The following is a 23,824-nucleotide window of genomic DNA, read 5'->3' as shown; positions in this document are numbered from 1 at the left end:
CTACCTGTTAGTGAGAGGTCCAATGAATGGATTCGTTATGGCTTGCACGATCGGTTTTGAAGCAAACATCACTCCAACTTCGACATTTTCATTCACCAGCTCTTTATGACGTAACTTCAGTTCTGCTTTGGACATTGTTGTGGTTTCCAGTTCTTCTTCTTGTTGTTGTTGTTCTGTGGCGTTTTCCGTAGACGGCGAAATGGTAGTCGTAATATAAAAGTCGTTGTTGTTGTTTAATTCCTGTTGCATGAGTTGAGCTGGAGGCAATGCGGTTTGCGAGTTTTTATCTTTGTTTAAAAGTTGTTGGCACATTTTTACAATGTTCACTTCGTCATTCTTCGTGACAGGGTTCATTGTGGTTGTGGCTGACTGTTCGGTTGTTGAGGCTGACAGAGATTCGTTGATTTCTTTGAGATCGTTTTCATGGTGGAGTTGATAGAGGAATGCTGGTATGATGGGAACTGCAAAATAACAAGCATATTATTCCTAAATAATTATTTTCTGCTAATGAGAATACATCAGTGAATTTACATAGCTTAACCAAGTATATCGAATCCATATAGTTGATACTATGTTAACAGACTAATCACATGTTCCATGTTCACCGATATAACATTACAATTGACTGGAAGAAGGCGCTTGTTTCCAAATACCAAAACATAAAGAGATCAATAAATATTTAACTGCCCAAATTATATGTAAAGTATGTTTAACGTTGCACATGATCACTGTCCAAGTGAATTACATAGCGGCTACTATTTTAACGCAACAGAAATTTTACACAAATTTGTGCAGTGTATTAGCACACTATCAAAGATTTTATTTTTAGCAATCCACACCTACCAAATTTTGAAAACTTATATCAATCCCAGGGGTATAGCCTTTGATTATTAGATTAGGTTTCTAATTTGATCAGACTTTAATTTTCTGTCTTCTATGGCAGCACTAACTGTATTAATAAATTGTTTTAGGATTTTGGTAATCTTTCAAAGATCAAGCATGTAATTTGCTTAAGCCACCTCGGGTCTCCAATAAGCGGGGATGATGGTCTTACATACTGCCGGTGAAATTCATCTGCCACCTAATGGCATTCATAAACATCCGTGTCCAAAGTGAGATTTAAACTCACATCCTGTTGGTTGGAGAGTGGACCACTCAGCCAATTAGGCCAGTAAACATTTACTAATTTCGTAATTTTAGATCTCAAATACTAAGAAAAGTTTTTTAAAAAATAATAATAAAATAAAATAAAAACGTATTTTCTGGTCGATGACAGTTATCTAGACTATTCGCTTCATAAAATCTTCAGATATTTTTGACCTGCTTGTTATGCTATATTATTAGTCGATTTTGCTTCATAATTTCTTAAACTGCAGACACTTAAATTTAAATAAAATAAGAAATAAGTAATCTAATATGTTTTATTCCCTTATTGACAATTGACATTTAAGTCTTTACGGGTAAAGCAAGATGTTTTTCACATTCCCCGCTATCTGTTGTGGTTACAGTGAGGGTAAAATTTATGAGACATTTGCTCGCCCTGAATGGGCATGGAGATTATGCATCGCTATAGGAGGCTAATATAGCTTTTGGTCTTCTATATTTGAATATGTCCGTGGATCGTATGCTGCAGCTTGCTGAACCAAATTGTTGGGATGTGTGGACGTCTTGAGGAAAAACTTGGATGCTAAGAATTGTAGAAAAGAGAAAATATAGGGAATATTTGTGTCTCTGTGGAGTTGATTGTTTCTAACATACCACGGGGCGTTCAGAATCATTCTCAAGCACTTGTTCTGCACTCGCTGTATTTTGATAACGCTAGCATTAGAGGTGTGGCTCCAGGCCGGAGAGACATAGGTGATTATAAGACGAATCGTCATCTGGTATAGTTTCAATTTGATTCTGTTGCTGAGCTTGCTATTTCTATTAATTAGCGGATAGATCTGAGCTATGGCTTTAGATACCTTTGCACACGCAGACTTGTTGTGTTGGTTGAAAGATAGCTTTTTGTCGATAATTACACTCAGGTAATTTGTTTCTGTCTGCCGGGGAATTTAGTATTGAATAGTAACACATCTCCTGCAGGAGACATTGGCCTTTTTGAGAAAAGAACGGCTGAGCTTTTCAAGGGGTTGACTTCCAGTCTCCATTTGGAGAACCAGCCCTCCAGCTTTAGAAGGTTTTCTTGAAGTTTTCTGTTAATGAAATGGAGTCTGAGAGATCTGGTTAGTATTGCCGTATCGCCGCATACAGGGCCAAAATGGAAGTCATCGGATTGTGCGGGATGTCTGACACGCATACAGAAAACAGCAATGGGGCCTGTAGAGATCCCTGCGGCACTCCAGCAAAGATGATGTAGAACTGTTGATTTTCACTTGCATTGAAAGTGAAATTCTGAAGATATGAATGGATTAGACGAACCATTTTAGTGATGTACCGGCTGAGATAAGTTTGTGCAGGAGACCAAAATGCCAGATTTTGTTAAATGCTTTGGATAGGTCTAGGAAAACAGCTCCTGTACACTGGCGCCAGTTGTAACTGGTGGTGATGAATTTGACAATTCTGTGGATTTGCTGAGTAGTACTATGGTGTTGCCGAAAACCAAACTGTTCCTTAGAGAGGATGTTTAGGTCATTTACTGAGGTTTGGAGTCGTGAGAGGATGACCTTCTTTGCAACCTTACCCAGATTAGAGATAAGACTGATTGGACGATAATTTTATGGTAGGTGTGGGTCTTTTCCTGGCTTATGAATAGGAATTACATCAGCCAGTTTCCAGGTGGAAGGAAAATAGTGAAATCTTAAGATTGCATTTATTGTACTGGTCAGGTGCACTACAGCTTTCTGAGGCAGCAGCTTGATCACCCTGTTTGAGATACCATCTGGTCCAGGAGCTTTACTGTTCTTAAGTTTTTTAATAATATCATATAATTCAACAGGTGATGTGGGTGCAATATGGTCAGCGCTGGTATCTGGGAGATTTAAAGCGTGTCTGACCTGTCTGTGGATTTTGTACAAGTGATTGAAATCTAAGTTGTTATAAGAGGGTTTGTACTGCTCTTCAAGAGACTTTAGTATGACTTCTGCCTTATCTACATCTGTCTGAACTAAGCCCTGGTTTGAGATTATGTGGGGAGGGAACTGTTTTTATTTCTGATGTTTCTTAGTAACCCCCAGATAGAGTAATCAATAGGAGAGATAGAGGATAACTTTTTATCCCAAACTTGGTTTCTGAGTTTTAAGTGCATCTCTAACTGTCCCATTTATCCTGTTTAGAGCTGTTTTATCTTGTGGTGCACGCGTGTTATTGGAATCTTTTCCTAGCTCTGTTTTTGTCTCTGATCAAGTTCATGATGTCTTCAGGCAAACTATCTGGCTTGCGGGCAGATTTGTAGGAAGTAGCTACCTTTATAGCAGAATTAATTTGTTGTGTGAGATTTGTAACTGCAGTTTCTACTTCTTCTTTTGTGCTTATGTGAGGAAGGTCCAATATAATCCTTGAGTGCTGCTGACAGTCTTTCCCATGAAATGTAGGAGTGAGAAGGAGGACACAGGTGTTCTTGATTTCCCAGCTGTAGTAGAATTGGATTGTGATCGGATGACAGTTCATCCATAGATATGATGCTGGATTGAAGTTTAATATCCTGCAGGATACCTATATCCAGGATGTCAGCAGTGCCGAACGTACTGAGATGAGTTGGTTCGGTGGGGCCTGCCACAACAGCGTTGCTTGATCCTAAGTAATTGGAAAGGATGTAACTATTCTTGTTTGCGGTTGTACAATTTCACGCACGATGCTTGGAATTCAGATCCCCGGCAATAATGGTGGGCTCTCTGATGCATAAGATGGCATTTAGGTCAGAGTGAAGTAGAGATTTTTGGGGAGGGTTGTAAGCTGAGTAAATTTTCAGTTTGCCAGTGGAGCTGGTGACTACTTCCACGCCTGTGATCTCAAGGTTAGTGGTTGAAGGATTGCTCACAGAGTGGTGCTTAATGTAGTTTTTAATGAAGATGGCAGTGCCGCCGCCGCCTCTGTAGAGTAGTCTGTCATTTCTGTATAGGCGATAGCCACTTATTGTAGGATTGTCTGAGGGTCTTAAATGAGTTTCACTGATTAAAATAACATCTGGTTGATACCTATATGTGAAATCTCGGAGTTCCAGAATTTTGTTTTTTGAGGCCATTTGCGTTCCAAGCAACTATCTGAAGAGATGCTGGAATGAATTTTTTACTATTCATTTATGAGAGCTGTGAGGATGACCTGCGTTTCGCGAAGAAATCTTTTAGTGGATGTTTCAGTAGGGTTTGATAAGCTGAAATTTTGTAGCATGTTTGCTAGTGAGGCCGTAATAACAGTTGTTGGATTTTTAGGTGCTGTTGGTTGATTTTGTTCCGGTATTGGTCTATTTGTACGGGTCACATCGGCATAACTTCTTGTTTGCTTTTGGGTGTTTCTATTTTTGGAGGTCTCCGACTGTGGTCGCTGGGTCTCCGGTTTTGATGCCTGGGCCTCTGTTGTTCTGATACTGTAGGAGGAGGGCTGATTGACTGCCTCCATCCGTCTGTTCTTTGGGTGCTGAGTACATCCTTTTGTAGTTCGCAGGATGAGGGCCACCGCAGTTGGCACATTTGGCCGAGGTGGTCCTAGGCTTTGTACAGGTGTTGGTTGGGTGGCTGTCCCCACATTTCAAACTCTATATTCTGCTCTACAAAGATTCTGGGCATGGCCAAATTTCTGGCACCTGTGGCACTGCCCAGAAGATGATCTTTTCCGGAGTGGTTCTGGTGTGACGATAAGACCACAAAGTGTTTTTAAGTTGTAGATATCCTTGTATATTTTATGAATCTCAACTAGGACTAATGGCATGGGAGTCTTGTCTGCTTTGTACATTCTGCTGACCTTGACTGGAGGCAGATCCTGATAATTCAGGTCAGCAGCTATTTCTGATGTATCAATGTCTTCACAGACACCACGAAGAACCACTTTTAAGTTTTTTTCGGAACTGAGTGCAAAGGTATGATACTGGATGCCTCTGTCGTCCAGTTCTTTGGTCAACCTTCTATAATCTGTCACTGTTGCTGGCTGGATCTTTATGCCTTCATCCATGTTTTTGGCCTTAATGAAGCCAATGTGCAGATTGGACCTTGTGGCTCTTAAAGCTGCCCACTTCGGCTTTTCTCTAAGGATGATCGGAGGCACCTTTTCTTTGGGAGAAATAGCGGCGTCCGAACCCTGAGAATCCTGTTCCATTTCATTATTGTCATTGTGTGGTTCTTCTGTTGTTCTTCGCTTTTTGCGTGCTCGCACTTCTACAAAGTCTGAAGGAGTAGAAGGCACTGAATCTGGCTGACCTTCTGCGATAACGTCTGTGACACTTTCCGGGGGAAACGTGTCTTACAGTTTCACTTTTCCCGGCCAATTGTTGTTAAGTAGTTCACCTAGTCTTATAAATTCTTTATATACCTCCTCGAATATTGTCTCATTTAGCTGTTTTTCCATGACTCTATCAATGTGAAGTATCTATCTAAAAAAAAAACAAAAAAAACCACGTTTACCGTGCAGTTGTAATCTTACCGGCACTGTTACAGGACTGTGTACTGTCTTGGCAAGAGCACTGAATCAAAAATTGGATGATATTTAGGACACATAATATAATAAAAGCACCACAATTCCAAAACTGACCTAGCGGTGGACACCACCAGCAACAAGTATCACGAGCAAAAGCTGAATAAATAATCATTCGGTGATCTTCATTCCCTTATAGGGAGTAGGCGAGGCCTTTATACCCTATCTAGCTTTTGGGGACTGAGTTGGCAGTTCAATCTCTACCGGTAGCCAATCAGAGATAGCTGGCCCATGTCTATCACTAATTATAGCATCCACCGATGAAGAGGCTGGCAAACAAGTGCTGCCATCTCTCGGTACCTAACCCTAACAAGATATGTTACTGTCTGAAATAATGTGGGTTTTACGGTCGATTTTCTTGAGTTTATGGGACGAAAAACCCCAGTTTATAGGAGAAAAAAAATCCACTTGCTCGTGCCAGATATCGACTAACTTGAGTATCGGTAGAAAATACGCTTAGAAAAAGTTCCTCTGAAAAAGCTACTTAAATTTCGTTAGGCGTGTAATTGGCACAACATATCTAATACTGATTTCGTAATACTGATTTCTTGAAACTAATATGACAGAAGTCATATTATCTCGTTTTTATTTTTATTTATTTATTTTTTTGTCTACTGAAAAAATTACCAAAGTAGAAAAACATATTTATGTTACAGATAAATTAAGAGTATTAAGAGGAGAAATTATTTCTTTTCTTGGAAATTCATCTCACCACGCGGAAAATCGCAGTCACAATATTTTTGGTCTCTTGAATGTTTTTAATTACTGAAGAGACAACTAAGGTAGGCCAATGTAATTGAAAGCGTTCGGTTTACCAGCTATGAGAAATGAAAAATCCTAGGTTATTTGAAGTAAAATTCCGCTATTTCTGTTGGGACCGGCTGACTGACCTTCAGTTCAAATCCACATAATAAAAATCTTTTGCCTTTTAGATGGGAATAAAACAAACAAAACTTTCGAAACGTAAGGCAAATGTTGTGACTGCTCTGTGGAGGCATTATGAATGTTATTTACTTCTGAATGTAGTAAATCCAACTTATTTCTTTCTTGGAAAGTCATCTCGTACGCGATCCCATCATCATGCAGAATACCATCTGTATCATATAACCAAGTACTTTTCTTTCTGTTATTCCCACTCAAGAAAGGTGGTAAACCTATCACTCATTAAGTAGCGTGGGTGAAATAAACGAATAACATGGGAATACCCTAATCTACAGTCTAAACATGTTACTAATTCAAACTATTTTAAATTTCCAACAAGTTGTCTGGTAGTTCACACCCTGGAGATAAAAATCATCTACCACCTAATACGATAAAGAGCAAACCTAATTATGCTATTTGTCTGTTAGTTGAAACATTTTGCATGGACACAAAATCTATCTATCTATCTATATATAACTTTTGTTATCTACAAAACTGTAGGTTGAATTTAAAGTCTATTGGAGAAGTCAATACTGAAAGAACAAAGTCCTGTTATACTTCAGCATCAAATGCATCTAATTCTCTAGATGTATGTGACCACTGTCGCACGTAATGTGGACTAGAAAAGAAACTAGTAATGCGAAAGTCAAAAGAAAGATCATAAGGCGTAGCTTAACAGGATTCTGTACCAAACGGATCCAATGCCTTAGAGTTATCAATAGCAATCATCGAAAACTTTCCAAGTTTTGGGTTGGCATTTATTTGTCCAAAGGTGGACTTAAATAAGAACAATCCTTAGATCCACAGAACTGAAATTCATACTGGCAATTGTTTATTAGTAGGGAAGTTTCTAGGCAAGATAGAAATCGAGTGGTACGAATGCATGCATTATTTAGAAAGAGGGAGTAAACAAATCTACATTGAGAGCAGAGATTTGTCCTTCCTTCTTGTGAAGAGATAAGTTGTATATCGGATAATTTCCAATCTTCCTGATAAATTTTAGTGGAATATAACAGAATAAAAATGCAACAGAACAGGTGTACTCTCTTGAGTAAATCATCAGAACAATTAGAGAACTACTAACAGATTAGGAAATATTTTGATGTCCAATTCGGACCATATTTTCCTGATCTCTTTCTAGGGAAAATCAGAAAGGGGACAGAATGTTGCATGTTTGAATGGTAGGAAGGCATTTACCAAGATCATCAACTCAAGAAGTTAGGAAATTAATTTTGCACTGGGTTATCCATCCGAGAACAAAACAGACCGGATTGATCAAAATTCACGACCAATAGCTTTGAACATACTAAAACATATGAATTCATTTGTAGATATGATGATAATATTCTTGCAGTCAATCGAGCTTTATTATAAATAAAACAAACAAAATTAGGAGCGAAATGTTGATCAAGCCAGCTGTGATATGCTTGATTCTCCTCTTGAACAGCTTCGAAATGTCTCTTAGCAAATTGGGGATTAGATAAGAGCACGAATTAAAAGTGGTATGGAGAATGAGGGAATGTTTTCACACAAATAACTGTTCTATGGTGTGCATCAAGCGAATGAACGAATGAAAACGATAATTCAACAGAAAATGAAACAGAAATCACGAAAATCATTCTACTTATAATGTCAGACAATATCACAATGGCAGCAACTGTATTATAGTTACCCGATAGGAGGATAAGAAACGAATATAACGCTGTAGTCTGAACTGTGAACAGAACAATCAACATATACTATACGATTTGCAAGTGTCATTGGTGATTAATAAATCAAGAGTGTGTGGAACGCGGTTAGCATCATTACTGTTCTAGTGGCATGTGAAAAGTTTATGTGAGATCACTGATGATAACAAATGGGTGCATCAGTATAGTTGGGAAAAGAACATTCGCGTTTATGTATAGGTTTCCTCTGACATCACATGTTAGAGTGAACATATGCCCAAATGGTGCCACGTTTCAGATGAAAAAATCAAGGAGTGTGAAACTGGAATACCGTTTGCTTTCTCGCTGTTTCTTCCAGCATGCAATTTGGAAGCAATAGAAAAAAAAGTAAACGGTAAATTTTCCCCTGAAGTAGAAACAGAGTTTTTGGCCAATCCAATTCAAACTTTCAATAAGTAAAAGAGGTTGTTATATCGTTGATTGTACTCATCTAGTGGTGCCTAACCATATGGATGTTGCAGCGGAGGATTTATTTGTTGATGACTTACTGATTTCACTGAAATTCGGCATACACGAAGTTTGTAATGGTCATAACATAAGCAATTGACTTCTGATGTTTCGTCCTATTAAATCGTGTGTCTCTGGGTTACTGGGAAATGAATATTTGCATCTTCACGTTTAAGCTTTTAAGGTTACAAGTTAAAGAAGGCCTGCAACGGGCCTTCTTTAACTTGTTAACATATAAACAATTAAATATTATTTTATATGAGTTACCCATTTTAATATATGGTGCATAAAGGAATAAGTTAAATATTCATTATTTCTACCATGTTTTAGTTACTTCCTCGAAGAGTCATAGAGAGATTAGCAGTTTCATTTCCGTAAGATTTAAATAAATAACATTTCTATAAATAAAATAATTTCTATGACATGCAGTTTTCTTGTTGAAAACATTTTCCATCTGTGCTTTGTAATATGTGTTTTCAAGATTTACAGAAATTTGGCTAAAGGTAAAAATTCAAAACTCCTCTTTGTTCCTTACAAAGTGAGTCTCGAATAAATTCTGTGAGCTACTTCTCAAATGTAGTCATTTAAATGAGAGATGAATGTCATCGCTGAGTGTATCACCAACCCGCTTATTGGAGGCCTGAAGTCGATTGAAAAACTTCGCTTTGGTCTCTAGAACAGAGCTTCCGAACTATGTAAAAGCAAACAGAAAAATACCAAAAATATATAAATAAAATATACAAGATTCAGCCTGCCCATCGCATTAATGTAGTGCAGGTTTACCACTCTGCTTTGGTAAAAGTCAAGAAAGAAATTACTCCAAACATTCTGAAAAAAGATTAGATTACTCTTTCATTCTGATATTTACCTATATTTTCTTTTTTTATTCTGGCGCATTATAAGTTATGCTCCATTTGGAATCGAAGTTTTGGTAAAACCTTCTGAAATACAAGAGGTAGCACTGCTTTATTTACATGTGGGTAAAAAGTTCCCGCCGAATTTTCTCTCTCCATTTGACCGTCTTCACTTATTTTTTCCCACTGGCTTTCTCTATCTCCCGATGTTGAAATATAATTATGCCTGTACTCCTCCTGGATATTTCCTAGTGCAGTTTAATTTCTAATTATTTCATTTAATGGCTTTTTAAAAAAGTAAAGATTTCATATAATAGCTTTTCCCCCCAAGGAAATTATTTCAGGATATCCTCACTATCACGTTTTCTATCATCTCTGTTACCTTTGATTTCTTTTGTGATATTTATCCTATCTTTCACTTCTAAGTTTTTCAATATCACCAGAATAGTTTACTACCTTAGCGTTGTCGTTTATATATTTTTCTATTACTTGTTTTCTAATTTCTTTCTATATTCTTGAAGCACTTAACCTGATTTATTTGCCATCATCTTTCGGTACGATTTCTTCTTTTCCTAAAATACTTCTTTAACTTTTTGATAGAAAAATGAAAACTCCACCAGGGAGTTTTCATTTTTCTATCTTTGCAGATAACTTCATTACGCGCTGAATCCATCAATGTTTTATTCAGAAGTTGATATTAAATCTTCGAGGTTTGATTATTTCCCGTTTTCCTTCAATAATATTTATTTATTTATTTTTAAAATTATTCAGCTGATTAATTTCTTGAAACTTTTTTACATCCGTTATTCATTCCAGTCAAAACTTTTTATTCTTCTCATAATTAGATGCATAACTTCATGTATGCAGCAGTTTCTTATCCCATTAACACTCGTGTATTATGATATCGAAAAATATTAAGATTTATTAATTGGAATATATTTATGAACATTATACGCCAAAAATCTAAAAAAAAAAGGAATAATAAAAGAGGACTAGCAAATATCTCTCCAGAATATTGTGTCTTCGTTGCTAACTCCTAATTCGACTAATAATTTAGACAATGTAGAGTACTCATTATTTTTCTAGGAACTTCCGCATTAAGAAACGGTGTTAAATTCTGGTATAAACATGTCGAGCATATGGTTGGTAACTTGCCATTGCCTGGAAGTACTCTAAGAGCACAGATTCATACACCGACTAATGAGCCACACATCTCCATTCAGTGTAAAGAGCTTTTCTTCGACATTTCATAACGTTTCCCCAGAATGTTATAACGTTATCAAAAAACGTGAAACACTACTCGTAGACGAAGGGACACTTTTTGCAGTCGATAAAGAAGAGATCGAAGAAACGGTTGGCTGTATATCAAGATCGGTGTGAACGGTAAACATCCGTTCAAACAACAAAGTATCATCTACCAAATGGATGTGGGATTGATCAGTACACAGGGGAATTTGAAGACGACTACTCATCCATCCCAAATCGGGCACGAGGATATGCTGGTTCCAGGTTCTGACGTACAGAGGCTGAACAGCAAATTACGTTGCTTTTAATCACCTTCCATTTCAGAAGCTTGAACTACTTGCATCCGCACATCCCTTCTCTCTATGATAAACCAACATACCATATACAGTTAACGGTTTATATTATCTTAATTTTAAATAATTTAAAATTTTAAAACTAATTTTAAAGTGGAAATTTGTCATTTGCCTTAAATATCTGAAAATAGTCTAAATTAAGTGCGATTTCCTCCCAATTCCATCACAGGAAATAATCCTAGCATCGCGTAGGTTATTTCGTGTTACTGCTTGGCGGTTGATCTCTGCAACCGTATCTTCGAGCTACCCATGGAAACTACGATGAGATTTGTGTATAATAATGCTCTGCTAATTCATCACAGCGAACACTTGCTAACAGCATGTTAGTGTCTTACACGCAACAACAGCGGCATGTGATGGAAACTCGAAGTATGCTGTTTGACATATTAGTTATCAAGAATGGAACGCGCGCGCGCACACACACACACACACACACACGCACGCACGCACATGAAAGAGAGAGAGAGAGTTTTGTGGGTTATCCAAAGATATCAGATGATCTCCATTTTACGTCTTAGAAAACGTTTCGCCAGCATATAAAAGGCTCCAGTGCCGCTAACTGTCGTTCCCTTAATCAATGCAGCTACTCGGGTACAACCAACCGATGCATTTAAAATTTTTGTTTTAAATTTGTTTCTTCCAACAAGGAATTTTGAATAAGATCCGCATGGAAGCAGTTTTGAGTCGAAGGAAGCAGACAAACCTACTGCCAGCAGTCTCATACACGCACACACGTGCAGAGCTTTAGTGATTTCCTTTGATTTTAATCAATCACCTCGTGTCACCCCTATTGTACTGACTTCTCTTTTTATTCAATTTCATTGGACGCCTTTCTCGCCATCCTTTTCATTGTTTCGCAGTTTGACCTTATTAAAACTAGTTAACGGTACACAACGGCATGAATTTCGTCCTCATGTTTGACTTAACGCTCGATTCCCTCCTTTTAATGGACATGCGGAGTCACAAAGGCTATCTCTGCTTTCTCTGCTCTCACAACTAAGTATTCCCATCAGGAGTCCCTTCCCCCTTCCCCCGTTTTTATCACTACCTTAATTCACTGAACGCTAGACCATCGCGACGAATATACGACACCGAGCGGTCGAGGTCAGAGAAGCATACTTCATCCTGCAGCTCGCGATAACCCATCGTCAGCGAAGCAGGAGATGCCGCTTATCCTTTGAGGGCGCCCGTACCTTTCATTAACATCTGAATCGTATCGAAGCCCGGCATAATCCGTCAGCACGGAGCGTCTGATGGAACGTCGCAGCCCTCCGCCTACGAGTGACAGGACGTAGGTTAATAATAAGAGGCTCCCCTGCATTAATCGGGTTGCTGTTGGGAGGCAGTGAACTGTGAAAGAACGAAGTATTATGGCGAAATTTTATATTAAACAGCAGCTCACAGGATGGTTTGAATCGGACTACTGATCGTCTGGTAATATCAGGGAAGGGGTGGGTGGAATAGTGCACGAAGTTTTATCTCATGTATTTCATTTCAGTTTCTTTCCTCCCCTTGATCAATGTAAAAATCAGTTAATATAAAATTGAGAGCATGCGTATTCTTCTTAGAAGGAAAACAAACCGTAATTAATAGTAAACATGAGGCCTCCTTCATTTCTAAGAAACATCCCGAAGAAAGATAGCTGAAATTTTATAACTTCATAACTGAAATTTTAGGTAACATAAAAGAATAAAAATTCGTGGATGAAATATATCCTTAAGTGTCTTTGACGGCACTCATCGAAGTATGCACTAATCTATAAAAATTAATCTGGAAAATGTCTATTTTTTTCGATAAATTTATTAAAAATTGTACGGTACATTTAGAAAATCAATTTTATGAGTTTTTCACATACGAAAAAAAAAAACATTTAACGAAACAATTGGAAAGTAATAAAATGAACTAATAATCAAATTTGTATTGATGCAATGTTGGATTTTCCATGGTTTTGTTTATTTGCTTTATCAGAGGGAAGGAAGAAATCTTAACTGATACAGGAAGAAAATATGCAACACATACGAGAAAATATATGTTGCTTTATGCATATTTCGAGTACGTTTCGATTGTGTAACAAAACTGAAGCAATACTCTATTTATAACAAAAAAATCAATATATAAATACTCAGTCATAACATAATAATAATTATACTTTATATAAAATAGCACATTCCGAGGACAGTTAGTAGTGGTGAAGTCCTGTTGTAGAAAGGATCTGAATTCGAATCCCGTCTAGAAATCGACGGTCGAAATAATTGATACGTTCGCCTGTCTCATACAAATACAGAAGTATTCCCCTCCCTTCCCTCCTACTATGTAGGTATACCGGCTGGAGAATTCTGCAAGTGACTTATGGAAATAGGATTAGCTGATAAAGCTAATTAGTTCTACACGAGGCCAAGTACTTAACCGTTAAAGATCAATGAGGCCCAATATATTTGTTGGATGAAATCTAAACTCACTCTCCAAATATTAGAGACATTGCCCCTTGCTAAATAGAGTCTGTCAGTAACACGTAATTGCCTCCGGCGACGATATCTGCGTCACCTTTGACCATTATATCTAATAATGGTCAAAGGCGACTTCAAATCTGAATGACTTCTAGCAGGGAATCATAAATGGCAGACAGAAGGTTCAACAACGGTATTTTGGAAATCATTGCTCTGCTATGTTGGCCATAGAAACAGTCTTAAGTAGATACCAATGGCGCGATAAACGAAAACGTGAAAGATCCGAAAGACAGACGAAAAGATCAGCAGGATCATAAAGTCCAATAAACGTGCTACATATAGTCAAATGACCATTCTGTATAGCCAGGAAATGCAAGGAAGTGAATCTGAACGCATCCACACATCGAATAGTGTCACAAATGAGGTACAATAGCAGAGACAGCAATTTAGGGCAACTTCTGTCGAACAGAAAAAGTAGTCGGTGCCATGATGGGTGAAGACAACGCTTCTGATAGATTGACATTGGACACTACAGAAAGGGCGCATGAAATTATAAATCCCGGTTCCTGTTATTTCATGCAGACGGAAGAATAAGGGTATCTCAAGAACCATACGAGATGATTACCAGTCACTTTTAATCAAGCAGTGCATGGAAGTAATAGTGGATGCAGCTCCGATATGATTACTGGCATTCCCTTTCCTTTGATACTAGTGCAGCAAGGAATGAATAGTGCCCTAAACATCACTCTCTCCACAAAGCAAACCGATTTGTCTTGCCCATTTACTCTGAATATGATGCACAACTCCCAACATAATAACCCAGTCTGTTACAGGAAAGCCATCCAGAAATAATTAGAACACGACAGCAACTTTCTTATTAACTTATGGTTCCTTTCAGTCACCAGATCTGTCCCATTGAGGAACTTTGAGATATGGTGAAGCAAATCGATTTTAGCGGGATCTATCTCCCAGAAATCTTCCTGAACTGCAGTGATTCATTTGGTGTATCTTTGGTAGGATATCAGGGGATTGTTTTCGGAATCTCGTGGAATCAATAACGTAGTACACTAGTATGGAGTCTGTTTTGAAGTTTCATATATCCAATACTTAGCACCAGATACACGTATTTTAGCCCATAACTTCAAAATGCACATACATTTATCAATATAATAGAACATAAACTGTTGAAATTGGACTTTTTTTCGTGACTGAAATGACCTAATTTTTTACAAAGGTGATCAAAGAGTTCAGAATGGTATTCTATGCTAACCACTTGAACTTTGCACTCCTATTTCCTCACATCCTATGCTACAGTCATTAAAGCAGGACACGCTGTATTTTCATCTTCATGCTTATCTTTCCATAGAGTCACCATTGCGAATATTCCCAATGTTAATAGAGCGTTTAGTGTTCATTTTTTCCATATACGGATACTGCATACGGCTTGGATTGTAGTCGAAGTCAGTAAAACCTTCCCACACCATGACGCGATCTCCCCCATATTTAACAGCAGGGAAATAAATCTAGTAAGTAACGTTCTCTTGAGAGCCGTCATATCCATATACATCCACCTTATCTTTGCAATAAAGACGCTTACCTCCAAAGGTACGCGTAAGGTCTTTTTTTTGGGGGGGGGAGTCTTTGTGTTGTTTGTTATTAAAAATCCTGAAGCGCAGTCTAATAATTTTAATAATAATAACATTAAAAATAGTTAGTTAATATTAATATATCGCTTTTGCAAAAGGGCAGTACGAACGACTGTTAGAATCTCAGGGAGTTCTTTAGATACGTAGCCAATAGAAAAAAAGGATGATTATGGAAAGCTGATATTGATTGGTGAAAATGGTAGCTACTACAAATTTCTACAGATTTCTCAAATTTCTACAGCCCTGAATAATTTGAGCATGTATTCCAATCAGTAAACACTGATATTTTGTTAACGAGAATGCCCTCTGGTTGGTAAATAAACGTGAGTTAGAATGTTGACTGGAAAGCGAAAAAAATTTATTAAGGTTACAACTCAAGGAGGAGGTTCTTGTCTCGTATGGAGATGTCAGGGTGCTTCCTCCCAGAACTCAGATTTTTCATCCCGCAAAATAGTAAAAATAGTAAAAATGGTTAGAAGAACACTCTCAGTTGGTAGTCATGACGCACTTGTCTTGTAGCTTTAAATGCACCGTCACTAATTGCAAAACACCCCAGTCTAGGTCTTTGATCATTCACTTTGATATGTTTTATGTGTGCTTTCAGATTAACAATCAATAAAGAATAAGTGAACGTTAAATATAACTATCGAAAACGGAATCACTCCCAAGAGAAAAACTCACAGATCGCTATAACTAAAATGATACTGATCTGCCTTTTATGATCATCTAATAATGTCGGCTGTTGTTTTGTTTGATATTACAGCTGAAACTACCAAGTTCATGAGGCTAATATCATGAGTGTTAATGGTAGGTATTCTTTGTGCCTGTTGGACAGTTTTGCGGGTTGACAAATCTGATTTCTAAACCCTTGTTTTCTGAAAATTTGTTATTTTTAGCTGTAGGGGATTCCTTGGAGTTTTTATGACGTCAACAAGCAAACTGAAACATCCCAAAAATGAGGGAACATCTGCACCCTTCACATCTTTCATATTTTCATCTTCCATCATAGCACGTATTGTTTTTCTTGAAATTTGTAAAGCTTTACGTCTATTTTCAAACAATTCTAGATTTTCTCTAAATGGTACTACAGTTTGGATAATTTCATGATTTAATTTGTGAGAGTTTTGTAACTAATGACAACCAGTGCTTTAAACTCTTCTTTGTCGCCAGTCAAAAGTCGAAATTTTGGATAAGCTTCTTCGTACGAGTACTTGCGGATTTTTTTCACTTTATTTTAAGAAGCTTACAGATAGCTCACATTCGTTAATTTTGTTACAAAAATCTGTAATAAAATCATCAACTTGTTATTTCTTCACTAATATCCTATTTGCGCTTCAAACATCTCGTTTTTAACCAGCGATTCTTGTTAAAGGATTTAAGAAATACAAAAGAGAGATATTAATATTAATTAGATTTTCAATCTTAATTATTATTAGGGTTCACGTCAATATTTGTTAAACTGCACAACTGCTAAAAAAGTAAGCATATTATCCGCGTGTGCGTAACCTATACATCCGTCACAACGTATGACACAAACACAATTAAACAAATATAGATGTACATACCGTTAGTGCTCCAATCACCTAAGACCGTTTCAATTTAAGATACAAATGATTCCTAACTTTAGCGGAGAGTTCCGACGTGGTTCGGAATATTCGAATTTGTACTTTCAATGTAAACAGTTGAAACAACGCGGCTGGAACGCGACTATGCCGTCACCATATTGTCGCAAGACAGTACAGTGACAAAAACATAAATGTAAAATCTAACCAAAATTTAAAAATACGTGCCTAAAATCCTTTCGCCTACCTCCAGAAGTACGCGTCCCACACTTTGGGAAACACTGGTCTATACTGATTGAGCTATGAAGACTGCATGGTATACTTTTTCATTGGTTTCCTCGATAAAGGATAAGACGACATGGCAATGATCTTGCTCTGAATTCTCAATAGATATATTTTTCACCACACACACGCGTTAATACTCTGAATTCTGTATAACGGGAGAAAGTTAGTCTGTTATTATATGGAGGCTCACACTGACAATGCATAGCCCTTAACTTGCCGGACACTTTCTATTCCAGATGCCGATATTTTATGGCTCCTATATCCAGTTTCATCATAATTTCTTACCCTCTCGACTGTCCTTAAACCCCGCGATCTAGCTTCATATCGTACATCCAGTTTAGCTCTTTGTTGTATCGTTGATTTGTCTCTTTTCGGAATGAAAGAAAATCCCTTCCACTTCCGTATTAGAGAGCCTAACTCGCCTTCAAGTGAACAGCGTTTTTACTTTAGAGAAGTATCAGCGATGATACCTGAATCCGAATTCTGTCAAAGGAAATGGTAAGTGTTGCGTCATCTTTTCAAATGCACTACAGAAGGCGCTTGTCTAGAAAACAATTCTTCAATATATTCTTCCATTTATGGACAAAGCTAAAGATAAATGTTGATAAATGTCTAATATACTTTCATTGAGATCCAAAGCTATGTCTGGAATATATTCATCTGTACAATAATTTCCAGCTCGCATGTAAACTGCATTTTAAATTTGCTATATTTGGATATACTTAGGAATCTTTACATTTTGAATGATGTACATGTAAAAACAGTGAAGCAAACACTACTTACAAAACCTCATATGAATATCACGAAAATCTGTGGAGACGTTTAATATTATATTAGCTAACCGAACCGGAAATAATGACTTCCAAAATTTCAGAAATAAATGAACCTAATAGTTTCGTTTCTGTAAGCGTTTATATTAAACATTTTTCAGAGTATAACTAAACTACCACACTTTATTTAAATGAACATATGATAGACGCTGAAAAATTTCTTTGCTTTCCTCCTTATTCAGCAAAAGATCTGTTACGAGGTTCATGCCTTCAGAGCCATTAAAGTTTTTCTGAAATTAGCACATGTGACGGAATATGTTTTGCTGAGTCAGCACAGTTTCAGTGAGTGCATTTTATTCTCTTCTCATATTTCTCGCGAGGGAATGAATTTCATATACGGTTCACCCGGATCGTTTTATATTTTCCACCTTTTCAAGTGCACGACAGCTATGTAGTGAATATATCTAAATTAGAAACCCAACTGAGCCATAGGAAATAACAGAATAGGATGGTCATGATTTAATTTTCAATTAGATGTGTCAGTAAATGAAATTTCACTTTAAAAATTAAAATTAAAATCAAAAGATTTTAATCATCCATTGTTATAGAGATCACAAATATTTGAGTTTTTCTACTTATTGTAAAAAAAGACAAGATGTATATTATTTAATTCTTTTTCGGAACTTTGTGCATCTATTCTCTGAGATTTCGACCAATTTTGTACATTTTTGCTTTAAATGAAATAAACCAGATTTTCTAAAAATTGTATAAGTTCTAAAAACATCATCTATGGTCTAAAATTCCAGACTTTGAAAATATATACACCAAACTTCATATTGTGCATCATGCGAGCATTCTTGCTAACAGATTAAATGATAGTGTAAGAGAGCTTTTCTTTTATTTCGTATTGGTTCATTTAGCAAAGAAAGATGTACTGGTGTTTAGAATGTTTTTGCGTGTGTGTTTATTTGTTTATATTTTTGCAGTAAACATTATTGAGATCAGTCTGTCCTGTTTTGGCTATCATGAATTCTCGACAAAGCATCAAATCTTTATTTACATAACTTGACAAGCAACCGAATTTCAGATAAATTTATTTTAATGTAGTTTACCAGGTTTCAAGATTCCTGGGAATTTTCCATTCATGCAATATCATTATCTAGTGAGGTACTTACCAACGGTACTTAAAAGCATATTATCTAGCAGTAATGCTATTGCTACTATGAGCAATATCAAGCGTCGAGATCCTCTGAAGCTACCCAAAAATTCTAGACAACGATTGTGAGACTTCGTTTCTGTTTGGGTCATCTTTTTTTCGTTGTTATTGATACCTAACGTAAGGGAAAAACACAAGATATGAAGCATTCCTCATTTACACTTGAATAATTCAAAGAATTTTTAAAATAGCTGTAATTTTACTTCCAATACGTTTGAATGAATTAGAAGATTTTTGTCAAATCAAACATGGAAATCCATTGAATTGCCAAACAGTTACTTAATTCAAATTTAAAATGTTTGCCTTCCGTTAATACTTATTTGATAAGTATGTCTAGATGGCTAGACGACATTGTGCTTAGCAGATTAGTTAATTATTTTATAGTTTAGAGCACTGGTTTTTGAATTTATGAATCTCCACCTAGTAAGGTTTTAATCGCCTCATCCATTTTCACATTGAATAATTTTCACAAATAGTAATATTACCATATGTAGAATTTCATTTATCTGTATTTAATAATTTGAAATGTTCTAATGATAGAGGGCGCTCTGCAGTTACCTAAGCAACAATGTCACAATTTCTTACCAAAACCTAGTGAGCAAATACTGGCAAGAACCTTAGTGACAAAAACTTAGAAATAGTGGCGATACATATAGAGAAAAAGCATTTACGTTTTCAATAGCAGTAGGTAATGTTGTATTTCTATTTTTTTTTCCAAATCATAGTTTTATAAATGAATCTTAGCTTATTTTCCCTTTCTTGACAATAACTAGAATCTTAAAATACTTGCTCAGCACTTGAAAGCATTGACTAAGAACATAAAGGCTTAACTAAAATCGGTAGAAACTAACCTGACAAAGGTTTAGTTAAAGCTAAGAGAATAAATGCTTAAAGCCAAATAAGAATACAAAGGAGTTGAGGTTCTAGTGATCTCTGATATAAACAATCTTAAAGATCACGTAATTACGATAATAAAATTACGTTTTACGCCATAACATTTATGAAGCAATTGTGATGGCACGAAAATTAAATTAGGAATAAGTACTTGTGGACCACATCGAAATGGCTGTTGGAAGCAGAGATTGTTTGTTCTCAATCATAATTTAATCGGCGTAACTATGAACTAATAGTTACATTAATGATTGCTGAATAAAGATAGGCAGACTCTGAATTTGTCGTAAGAAAGAAGACCTAAAAGATCAACATTTCATTACATTTTCATCAAAATGAAATATATCAGTAGCATCACGAACAAAGAAAGCTAAATCACTGAGTTTTGATTTCTAAATTCTAAATACACTGATAAACACTTGCTCTCAGGTGTGAAAAATTAATTAAATTTGTAATAGAAAGGCAGCATCAACTTTTTGTGTTTTTGAAATTTTTGCCTGCCAAAGCCATTCTTTTATACATGCATTTGTTCAATAAGCAAAAACAAAATTTGCGAAATACGATGGTGGCTATGACATTCAAAATGATATTAGTTTTAAAAATGAAGGCACGCCAAAGAACAGATATCTTTCAAAAGAGATAAAAGCGGCTCTCTGTCTGTCATTCACACGAGAAACACTCCGGAAGACTTTTAATAACTAAAAGGACGACAATCCAATTATTAATAAGACAACTCTGATCTCCATTCCTTTATAAATAATCTGATTTTTAGAAACGACGTCTTGCTAATTTTTGACGTGGTACATTCAAATATGATTAAAGTGAACAAGAAAGAGTAAAGAATAGTAAACTCACGACTACATAAGCAGGGGAATGCATTTATGAAATAAGATGTGGTTCAATTGTAAATATTACTAAAAAGTTTTATTTGTAAATGCAGATGCTCTGTTCCAAACTATTCCGCACGTCATAAAGTAATATATCGACGAAAGTGGCAAACGTGGAATTAGCAGGGAAAGAAAAACTCATCGTATCATGTTTAAAAAGTTTCACTAAAGGCTTAGTAAAATATTTTCCAAATTCGTCCAAATTACACATGGTTAAGAAGAATTTTAATGAAAAAGTTCATAATATCATTAAATATGCTTAAGTATTTCATCTCTCATCTAACTTATGTTTAAGATAATCAAAAACATGACAGAAGTTGTTCAGCTTATAACACATCGATACGGAAAATGGGAAGAAAGTTGAAGAAAGAGAAAAAACTGTTAATTTTGTATTCGAAACGAGATTGTACTCTTAAGAAATACATAAGAAAAGACTGTTTCAAAATATGATAGTAGATGGAACGAATTAAGAATAGAAGTATATTCTGTGAGGTTGGAGCTGAATTGCGAAGAAGTGTTGAAAAGTTGTTGCATCTGTTCTGATAAAGATAGAAGTGAGTGGGCGGGGGGGGATTGTTGTTTCCAGTAACGATGAACGGTAACTATGGAAATATTAGCAGAAAATACGAACAGAAAAAACTAAACCTCCGTGTTAAAGAGAGTGGATTTCAATGTTTGAATAGATTTGCTATTTGTAAAAAGAGATAAAGCTGTTACAAGGCAAAGTAACTTTGATGCTAAAGAGAAAACCTAGTTTATGTATGCTGAGGTGATATTTGTAATGTGCGTATATGTTACATTTATTACAAAAGGAACAATATCATCTCGTTCAAACATTCAAGTGTTGTGTTGCCAATAATAAGGCTAGAAAAAAAAGGGCTATTCTTTGCGCGAAATAAGAAAGAATATAGTTTTACTCGTTAAATTTACAATATTTTGAACATCTCAGTGAAGAATGAAGAGATCCGAATTTAGGATGCAGACTTGATACATCTGAAAGTTTCGGCGATGCGTATAGTGCAACGTTTGTGAAATACGAAAGAGGCGTGCACTGCATTGTCATCAGCAAAACGTGTATTGGATTACATTCATATAAAGATCGTTAATATAAAAGGTAGAGAGGTAGGTGAGAAACACTCTTGCAGGGAAAAACACGCTTGCATAAGTTTCGAAGTTTTAGGAAAAAGATTCACTCACTATCATACAAGGTAATGTGCATTCCGTCAGAAAGCTGGAAATCCAGAAGTCGGTAGACAGACTCTATGACGGGAACTTTACAATTACTAAATACTTAATTTATACCTACTTATAGGCATTTGTGCCAAAACCTGATGAAATCATTCGAAATTTTGACATAACCAAGGAGATCTCCCATTGAATGACAGTGGTGGAATTCATAGAAATCATTTATTAGTCGAGAGGCTTCAAATTAGCTTAGAATTTGAGCATTCATGTTTTTTTCATTATTATTAAATATAAATAAATGAAGTTGGAGAAACTAGATGATAATTTGGTGGTAAATATTTTGTTCAGTTTCTTAGCAATAGGGTTGAATATCGGCTAATAGACATCAGTGAAATAGGAAGAGAATAAAAAGACGACCTACGACAGCAGCAGCACAAGCCTCAGACCATCGATAACAAAAAATGCTTCGGCATCACTACCGATTTGTTGAATGCAGCTGTGAGTTTTAGTCTCCAAGATGAAAGCTGGCCTGTAGAAACTCAGCATTTAAATAAAGAAAATTAAAAAAATTCAGAATATTGGTGGGAGAGACAGTTAACAAGAGAAATTAGGAGAGACACAGAGGCAGTTAACAAGCAAATGAATTTGATAAAACAGGGAAACATTTTTACTTAAATGAAGCGATTATAATTTTAAATTTTGTGACCTGGTATATCAGGCGAATGTATGCACAAATGGCACCTTTGAGATGCAAGAGTCAAAGAGTGTGGTATACTTAATGTAATTGAGGAAATTATGATGAGTAGTACTTGATGACGCTGAACTTCGAGTTTATGTCAATGAAAGTGGGTGTGCTTTGAGGGAAATAGATTATAGATGGAAATAAGCATCATTGAGATTGTGCTAAAACTACATATATCTGTAAATTGTGAATCTGAAAGCTTCTCTGAGAAGGTTTCCTTTATTCGTCAGTAAACAGTTTCTCTTCGCTTGACTTTTCATGTATAGAATTAGGAGGATCATGAAATATGAAGACTAATGGATTCTTTATTATGCATAGACATGGAGAATTTCGCTTAACTGCTCTGAAAATCGTTACCTTCAGTGTCCTCCTCCAAATTACTGTAACTCACTCCCTTCAGGCATTTATTCCATCCCCAGAATACCACTTTGCGGTCGGACTGCAGAAAATCCCCTTTTTTACGCTGTATCCTAAAAGACAGGAAATGTTTTTTCCCTTTTTCTTGACATAAATGGTGGTGGTTGTAGTGGTATCGCACAGTATGAAACTCATGTATCTCTACATGCTTCCCAGTACCACAGAGATTTGTCCTTTCCTCTAAGGGATGTGGACACTACCCCGCGACTCTTCTTACTCTAATTCACTCCTATATAGTTTCCTGCTGTCTGATATAGGATCTATCGGGATGGGAAATGTAATTTTCTTCATCCTTTATTTTCTTTTTCTTTTCTTGTTTTCTTTCATCTTTCATTTTTTTTTTTTAAAAACGCAAATTAGTTTCTTTTTATGGCTCGTTTTCAGGTGGGTTTTGCAAAATACAAAATGACATTTTCGTACTTATGTTTTCGTACTATTTTGTGTAACAAATAATACCTATGTTATGTTCATCTGCATGCGTATAATAACTTCTTTCTTATTAATGGGTTTTCCTGAAATTTTAAATTTCTATCATTATTAATATTTTTTAGTCATCTAAGTCTGATTTACATTGGATATATTTAATGGAAAAATTATATCATAA

At 36.1% G+C, this 23,824-nt stretch overlaps 1 protein-coding gene across 1 annotated transcript in view; it reads right to left on the bottom strand.

Annotated features, from left to right (window-relative positions):
• Nucleotides 1-23,824, bottom strand: part of LOC150107201 (synaptic vesicular amine transporter-like) — a 143,972-nt gene that overhangs the window by 42,097 nt on the left and 78,051 nt on the right. The window contains exons 2-3 of the mRNA XM_090391053.1: nt 19,058-19,213; nt 5-461 (exon numbers count right to left, since the gene is read on the bottom strand). Coding sequence (XP_090247179.1) covers nt 5-461; nt 19,058-19,213 — 613 coding nt within the window. The remainder of the gene's footprint in view (nt 1-4; nt 462-19,057; nt 19,214-23,824) is intronic.

The sequence above is a fragment of the Typopeltis vanoorti genome, chromosome 4 (genome assembly GCF_054136105.1).
Source record: "Typopeltis vanoorti isolate ZY-2024b chromosome 4, IOZ_Tvanoo_1.0, whole genome shotgun sequence".
Lineage (NCBI taxonomy): Eukaryota > Metazoa > Arthropoda > Arachnida > Uropygi > Thelyphonidae > Typopeltis > Typopeltis vanoorti.
Note: the sequence above shows the minus strand (reverse complement) of the source record. Positions and strands in the feature narration are given on the sequence as shown.